Below are 9,058 nucleotides of genomic sequence, written 5' to 3'. Positions count from 1 at the left end.
TTTCTGATCGACAATGTTTGAATAATTTATATCCACCATTAAAGATAAACGGTGGCCAAGTTTTTTCCAATTTTATCATGTAATCTAGTTAATGTCCAAAAATGAATATTAATGTCCTGAGGGGGACCGCATCAATGAGACAATCCCATTACTAAAACGTACCAAACAAATACGATATACGATGGCATATTTTAGTTGGCAAGCACGTCAATTTCTATGCAGCTCTTGGTGTTTTTTGCGTAAGATTTTTCAATTTTCTCATTTTCTCATATTCGTTATTTTAAAATTTTTGAAAAATATTTTTAAAAGAAAATAAGTTTCTTAAAAGCGAGAAAAATAATAAAAGCACATCTCTTTCTCACTCTCGCTCCTCTCTCTCCATATATAACTGCGGTCCAAAAAACATTTTACATAACTATGACAATTGTATTTTGAATTATGTATTAAATATTTATATTTCATATCAATTATATTTGTGTTATGTATCAACTATATATGTACTTTGTATTAATTGTATTATNAAATTTTTTTTTAAAAAAATTTGAAATATTTTTCAAAACAGTTTTTTTTGTGGGGGTAGGGGTAGTAGGGATTGGGTGGGCTAAAAGAAATCTTGAAATTTGAAATATTTTTCAAAAATAATTTTAATTTAATTTTTTTATGAGGAGGGTCGATTACGGGTATGGGTAGGGTAAGAATGAAGGATGGAGTAAATCTTGTCCTTTGGAATATGTTTTCCTTAATTTTTGAAGAAAAGTCATTTTTCATAAAATTTGGGGGAAATGAGTTGACTAGAAATTTTCAAAACACATACCAATAAAACATGAAAAAATTGAAAACAATTTTTCCTTTGTACCAAACACACCCATAGTCTCAACTTATTTTCTGATCGACAATGTTTGAATAATTTATATCCACCATTAAAGATAAACGGTGGCCAAGTTTTTTCCAATTTTATCATGTAATCTAGTTAATGTCCAAAAATGAATATTAATGTCCTGAGGGGGACCGCATCAATGAGACAATCCCATTACTAAAACGTACCAAACAAATACGATATACGATGGCATATTTTAGTTGGCAAGCACGTCAATTTCTATGCAGCTCTTGGTGTTTTTTGCGTAAGATTTTTCAATTTTCTCATTTTCTCATATTCGTTATTTTAAAATTTTTGAAAAATATTTTTAAAAGAAAATAAGTTTCTTAAAAGCGAGAAAAATAATAAAAGCACATCTCTTTCTCACTCTCGCTCCTCTCTCTCCATATATAACTGCGGTCCAAAAAACATTTTACATAACTATGGCAATTGTATTTTGTATTATGTTTTAAATATTTATATTTCATATCAATTATATTTGTGTTATGTATCAACTATATATGTACTTTGTATTAATTGTATTATGACAATTCGTATTCTACCCATTGTATTTGTCCATACAAATTGTGTTTGTTAATACAATTGATACAATTATATTTGATATATGATACAAATAAATTGTATCAATTATATTTGTGATTAAACTTGATACAACAAATACAATCTGCGTTTATCCTCTCTCAACTGTATTCAATCAAATATAGGTGAGAGATGTATTTAGACAACTATATTTGCATTTTGTATCAATTGTATTCAGACAACTATATTTGCATTTTGTATCAATTGTATTCGTGATACAACGAATACAACATGTATTCATCCTCTCTCCACCTTCTCTCGATCTAGCTTGCCTCTTTCCTCCAAATGTGTAGCTAAATACAATAGTTTTTGTTTATACAATTGTATTTATTTTGATACAAATGAGTTGTATCAATTATATTCGTGATACCACCCGATACAACAAATATAACAAGTGTTTAACATGTATTCAACTTTTCTCGCCTCTCTCTTCTCTCTTCTAGATCTTGCTCGTTTCTCTCCTCCGTCTCCTAGTCTCTCTCGTCTCTCTCTTCCCCCAAACATGTAGCTATAATTCGTAATTATACAAATTACAACTATAAATCTCTAATTAAGTCCAAACTAAAGTCATTTTTCAAAGGGGAACTTTCACAAATAGCCACTATAATAAACTTAATTATGCTTCATATCTATAGTTTGCATATTTACGGGTTGTAGCTACAATTTAAGATGCCTCGTTTGTATAATTCGCAGGTTTGTATAATTCGCAAGTTTGTATAATTCGCGGGTACATTTGTATAATTCAATTATTTTTGTATCAACTCAAAATAACGAATTTATACAACTACAAACATTAGAAGTGTAAACAGTTATACAAATTATATTATACAAATTCCGAATTAAACCAAAGTTAATACAAATTATATTATATATACAAATTTTGAATTATACAAACGTGCGAATTATACAAGACTAAAAAGCTGAGTCGCGTAATTATGGCTAAAAGTAGATCTCAAACTGTAATTAAGGCAAACTATAGCTATATTAATTAATTAACTGGTATATGTTTGCTTATACACGTAATTTTCCCTTAGATATATACATTTACTTATATATGCATTAATTTTGTTAATGATTAGATATATACATTCACTTGATATAGGTGTCTTTTGTGGAAGCTTAAATCCAAAAAAAAAATCACTTTATTTGAAATTTTTAAAATTGAAGTTGTCTTTGAAAATTTTGTAACATTTCTTTAATTTGTTGCTGCTTAATTTTAAGAGCAGAAATCTATTCTTTTATTTTTCTGTATTTTGGGGTTATTTAGAGTTTTTTTAATTATTATTATAAAATTGCCATCACCAAGGTTATCTAGATCTTAAGAGTTAAATTTAGGTGTGTTGGGAAAGTAGGTGAATCAAATTTTGGTTAATTTAGTGGCTATTTGTGAAAGTTTCTCTATATCTAATCATTAGCAAAATTAACCCATATATATATATATATATATATATATATATATATATATATAAGCGAAGATATAGACATTATAAATGCATCTTAACCATGGTTATAGTTATTAGGATTTTGCCCTGATTTTTTATTTATCATATTTGAGTTTTAATTTTATCTTGAATGAAAGATAAAGCATTATCATAATTGTTTTTACTTTTCTTGAAAGGAAAAAATATTGTTCTTCCATATAAGGTTATTATTTCCTTACAATAAAAGTTTGGAGATGTATAAATTGAAGATCCATATTCTCATAGCATAATAATATAGAATCCACAATGTAGTCGTTTAGAGACTTTTGTTTATGGAGAAACTTTCTCTCTACAGTTTTTTATGTTTTTAATTATTTTTTAAATAAGTAGGCCAATTGGTCATATCATATAATAAAATATGTTTCTTTTAGTATATTTTATGTGTCATCTAATTTATCGTCATATGATTTGTAATTGTAAGTTTCCACATGACGCCCTAATCACTTTTGAACCCAACAAGTGGTATAGAGCCCATGATCCGATGGTCCAATGTTTGAACAAGATTGAAGACAAGTTCAACTGGTTTCAAATCAATTTGCAATAAATTTGATGATGAAGAAGATTTTTGTCCAACTATACATGGAAAAAGTTTAAACCATATTTTTAACATTCTTATTACTGCATTTTATTAAAATAAAAATAAAATATTTTTAAAACCATTTTAACCCATATATTTTAAACTTTATTTTTAATCATGGCAAGCAACAATGATGAAAATTATGTGAATAACGAAGATTATCATGCATGTGTAGAAGACAGATTTATCAAGAAAATCTAGTAAAAAGGGGAGATTTGTTAGAGTTTTGCCTTGATTTTCTTACCATATTTGAGTTTTAGCTTTACCTTGAAGGAAAGTTAAAGTATTATCATAATTGTTTTTACTTTTCTTGAAAGGAAAATATATTTCTCTTCCACATTTGATTATTCTTTCCTTAAAAGAAAAGTTTGGAGATTTATAAATTGAATATCCTTATTCTCATATCATAACACAATAGAATCCACACTTTTGAAATATATCTTACCTTCATGTACTTCTTTTTTGTTACATGTTAGTTAATTTACTAAAAAATATGATGAAGAAGAGAAATGATAATAATCTTGAATGTGAATGAAACTAAATATGAATTTATATTGACAAAATAGAGGAAATAAAAAAATAAAGACCTGACAATGAAATGAAATATTTCTTACCTTCACGTACTTCTTTTTTGTTACTTGTTAATTCATTCACAAACCAATATGATGAAGAAGAGAAAGGATAATCTTGAATATGAATCTTCATGAAACTAAATATGAATTTATTGGCAAAATAAGGAATATCATAAAACATTATAAACTTACAAATTTAAGTTATTGGAGGTTATGGACAAAAAATTATGGAAGTTATGAATATTATTAAAAGTAAAAATTAAAGAGATGTAAGTCATGGATAATAAATCCTTATGAATAAATTAAATAATATTGAGAAAAATACTTAAAATATAAAATAATATTTTCATTTTATGGTTAGAAGTGAGGCAAACAAATAAAAAAAAGAATGTGAAGAGTTTTTATTGTAAGTGTTTCTCCATTAATAAAATATTTATTTGTAATAAATTAAGTAATTTACTTTTGCAATACGATAATTAATATAAATAAGAAAAAATGCCAAAAAAAGAAGAAAAGAGATAAATGCAAATGGAGGTCATAAAGATGTGTCACATCACCGTGTCTATATTTCTCCTTTATTATATATATATAGATTATACGGGCTAACATTTTCACCATCTTCCCTCACACTTCTTCTTCTTTCAAATTTCCATTCACCATTAACATATCTTAAAAGTTTAAAATATCACAAAAAAAAACTTACATGATCTAAAAATAAATTAACCAAAAGTTGATTCACCTACTTTCCCAGCACACCTAAATTTAACTCTTGGGCCGTTTTGTGTGAAGGATAATACCAAATAGTCCTGAGATTAAATTATAGTATCACTTAATTTGTTGCTTGGTTCGCAAGTCCAGAATAACTTATCTCGGGATTAATATTTAATACCGAGATAAGTTATTCCTCCCCTTGGGTGGTATAATAATTCTGTGATAAAATAAGTAAATGACAAAAATGTCTCTTTCAACCCTTTTTATACATCACTTTTACATTCATGAAGGATTTTTGTAAACAAATAAATTGTTTTTAAAATTTATTATTTTGAATACAACAAACCAATTACACTCAATAAAAAATAATCTTAGTATAACTTATTCCATCATAACATAAATTCAACCCAAATGACCCCTTAAGATCTAGATAACCTTGGTAATGACAATTTTATAATAATAATTTATTTATTTTTAAAAAAATGATGTAGATAACCCTATAATATAGAAAAATAAAAGAATAAATTTCTGCTCTAAAAATTAAGCAGCAACACTGTAGATAAGTTAAATGTATGGAGCAAACGAAATTCAAATTAAACCTATTAATTAGCAATTGAGACGTAATGATTTTTTATATGTACATTATGAATCACACCTACTCAATGGTCCCATAAATCTTAATGGTAGTTTGGATTAAAGTCACGTGGCCGCTTAGAGATTTAATGATATATTTTGGATGGATTTGATATTTTCCCTTGAAACACCTTATCTTTACTCCCGCTCCTGGTAGTCCCACATTTTTCTTTCGTACACCATTCGAACAATCACAAAATATTTTCTTTCGTACTCCATCCTGTAGCTATATAATGAAAACAGAAAAATGTCAAAATTGTTAATGAACTATACGAAAATAGATCTACCTTTCGTTATATTTTGGGATAAAAAATGTCCCCACCATTATATATATACCAAGAGACCATAAATATCCTCAAGACTTAACCNATGGTATTTTGGATTAAAGTCACGTGGCTGCTTAGAGATTTAATGATATATTTTGGATGGATTTGATATTTTCCCTCGAAACACCTTTATCTTTACTCCCGCTCCTGGTAGTCCCACATTTTTCTTTCGTACACCGTTCGAACAACCACAAAATATTTTCTGTCATACTCCATCCTGTAGCTATATAATGAAAACAGAAAAATGGCAAAATTGTTACTGAACTATACGAAAATAGATCTACCTTTCGTTATATTTTGGGATAAAAAATGTCCCCACCATTATATATATACCAAGAGACCATAAATATCCTCAAGACTTAACCATCCAAAATTTTAATGATGTGGTGCCACGTGGAACTAATCCCTCCACCTCAGCAGCGTTGCCAACTAGATTTTTCACTAAATTTGGATCATCAATTTTAACTCAAACCCTAACCCATTGCTTCCGACCCAACCCGTTAAAATTAATTTATGAAATTCTTGTCTATAAATTGAGAGGTCGTGTATGAATGAAGTATGTATAGGCAGAAAGCAAATTAGGATAAAAGAAAATGAAGTGCGTTGTTTTGCTAATTTCATTTCTCCTTGCATTTTGGTGTTCATGCACTAGTGCTACAACAACTCCTAATCCAGTGTTGCAGGTGGTGCGTGACATTCATGACGATATTCTCACACCAGACTCCAGGTACTTTGTCGTGTCAGCGATAACCGGAGCCGGAGGTGGCGGAGTATTCCGTGGCTTTGGAGCTGGTCATGATGCTAACTTCGTCTGTCCCTTTCAGGTTTGTTAAACTATATATAATCGATCATCACTATTAAAAATTTAAACATTGAGTATATTTTTAATAATTATTTATCTCTTATTTGCGTGAAAATGTTCTGGACCTAACTCAACTCCATAAGCGATGAGATATAAGGAGACCCCAAGGACTGGACATCTAGAGCATGAATCAACAGTACGGGTTCTACATCCAATAAACCAAGAAACATAAGTTGTAATATCATCATGATAAGAACTTAAGAGTTTAGTCGTCATAATTCAACCTAAAAAGTTAAGTCATAATTAGAAATTCTCAAGACCGTAAAAGAGATTCTTTTCTAATTTAATGTGAAATATCTAATGCATCCATTCTCCCAAACCTCCACTCGTGGTATCACATTGGAAATGTTGTATATTCAATTTTTATCTTTTGTTTGTTACAGGTGTTGCAGTCTGGGCGAGATTTGTACAGAGGTATGCCAGTGATTTTCAAACCAAAGGCAGCGAAACAAGTAGAAATAACTGAATCGAGCGATGTTAACATTGAGTTCTATATTGACAATCCAAGTGGGATTTGTAACAACACAGTGTGGGAAGTAGAAGGTTTCCCAGGACATGATATGCCAATGTACTTGGCAACAAATGGGGTAGCTGGAAATGTTATGAATGTGGCCTCATGGTTTCAAATTAAGAAAGCTGAAAGTTACTGGTATAAGTTGATGTTTTGTCCTTATGGAGAACACATCTGCACTGACATTGGCATCGACTATACTGCGGGAAGGCGATTGGCCATAGGAACAGGCAATACCTTCAATCTTGTCTTCATTAAGGATACTAACATTGGAATTAAATCGATTGTATAATTTGGTTAATTTCGACCAAATAATATGTATCGATCCTTTTCACTGTATTATTTTCATCATGTTTGTACCTACTTGTATTGTCTAAAATAAAGCTACGCATGTGTCATGTGTAGCCTCTATCGTTGTAAAAGTATTGCTATCTTAATATATCCTTGTGTTTGTTTTTCTTCCTTCTCGACTCAAAATAATACATAAAAAAATGTACTTGATATGAGTAGTAGTTGGGAGGACAATGGGTTAAAGTAGTTGATGAAAAGGAAACAAACAGAAAGTGGTAAAATGGACTTCATGTTGGAGAGTAGGGGTGCAAAATGGGTGGGTATCCGTTCGATTAATACATTTTAAAATGAGTTAATATCACAAAAGGTCACTCAACTTTGAGAATTTATCTAGTAAAGTCATTAAACTTTATTTTGTATCAATAAAATCACTCAACTTAGGTGTTTGTATCAATAAAATCATTCAACTAAATTTATAATTAATTAAATATATGATATTACCTGCAATTAGATCCAAATTCATTCACAATTCTATCAATCAACCCAATTAAAAAACCCAACACTTGTTTACTTAATTATATCGTGCTCATTGGATTGACAGATCTCTTAAACTTGTCTTTGTTTTCATCTTGATCTTTCATAGCCTGAGTGAGAGTGGATCCAAAGAAAGATAACTAGCAGTAATCTGCAATGACAGGGCTGGCAATAAGCTAATAAACTTGCCCCCTTTTAACCACCGTTTGTGGGTTTGTAGATTGATTAGTGGACATACTTGGTAGAGCAGAAGCTTATACATGTAATTGCACTCTCTTTAATAGGGAAATATCATGTAATTGCACTCTTTTTAATATATGTAAGGGTGTAGCAACCTCTATAAATAGCACTTTTTTTTTTTCAAAAAACCATCTCCAATTGGTTGAGTCATTGAAGGGGTTAGGTTCGATCCCTACAGGAAAATATTTTTCATAACTTTCCTTAAATCCCATCACCTGAAATGAGTTATTCGGAATCCAATTTCTGACCCTAACTGTGACCTTGATCCAAAACCCAAATTTTGACTTCTTGACCTCGATTTAAGACCTCTCATTTTCAAGAAAAAAAATTCAACAAAAAATAATGAAAATATTGTCCTTCATACGCATTTTATACTTCATCTCTTTCTTCCTCCTAGCTCCCCCTGTCTTCTTCCCCCAAAACAACAATAAACACTAAAACAATTTAAAAAAAGAAAAGAAGAAAGAAACAGATCTGAAACGGGAAAAAAGAAGAACAAATTTGAAAAAAAAACATATTGAAAGTGGGAATGAGACTTTAAAATAATTTTTTTTACATAATTAAATGTCACATATAATCAATTAATTATGTGTTTGTCACATCATTAGTGAATGTATTAAACTCTTCTTAATGTTTTTGCTAATTATAAAAATGTGTTAAAATAATACGATAAAATTTTACTATAAATATTTAAAATGAACAAAATCTACTTGAGATGTATATAACGGTGTGAATTATACCGATCCAATCCGTTTATTCGCATCCTAAATTGGAAAATTGTTATACAAAAAAATTTCTACAACAACAATAAACAAGGACACTTCTACTTCAATTCAATATACTACAATTCATGACTCCTAGTCA

At 29.3% G+C, this 9,058-nt stretch overlaps 1 protein-coding gene across 1 annotated transcript; it reads left to right on the top strand.

Moving 5' to 3' along the window:
- The first annotated feature begins 6,144 nt into the window (after window positions 1–6,144).
- On the top strand, window positions 6,145–7,591 carry LOC125858218 (kunitz-type serine protease inhibitor DrTI-like). Its single transcript, XM_049537934.1, has 2 exons — window positions 6,145–6,580; window positions 7,002–7,591. Exons 1-2 carry the CDS (start codon window positions 6,350–6,352, stop codon window positions 7,419–7,421), a joined length of 651 nt encoding a protein of 216 aa, XP_049393891.1. The 5' UTR covers window positions 6,145–6,349; the 3' UTR covers window positions 7,422–7,591.
- Window positions 7,592–9,058: the final 1,467 nt, after the last annotated feature.

The sequence above is a fragment of the Solanum stenotomum genome, chromosome 3 (assembly GCF_019186545.1).
Source record: "Solanum stenotomum isolate F172 chromosome 3, ASM1918654v1, whole genome shotgun sequence".
Lineage (NCBI taxonomy): Eukaryota > Viridiplantae > Streptophyta > Magnoliopsida > Solanales > Solanaceae > Solanum > Solanum stenotomum.
Note: the sequence above shows the minus strand (reverse complement) of the source record. Positions and strands in the feature narration are given on the sequence as shown.

Excerpts from the sequence above, each read along its gene's own strand:
- LOC125858218 (XM_049537934.1), top strand. The coding sequence starts at position 6,350 with ATGAAGTGCGTTGTTTTGCTAATTTCATTTCTCCTTGCATTTTGGTGT. Across the intron at positions 6,581-7,001 it reads ACTTCGTCTGTCCCTTTCAG|GTGTTGCAGTCTGGGCGAGA; the intron begins GTTTGTTAAACT and ends TGTTTGTTACAG.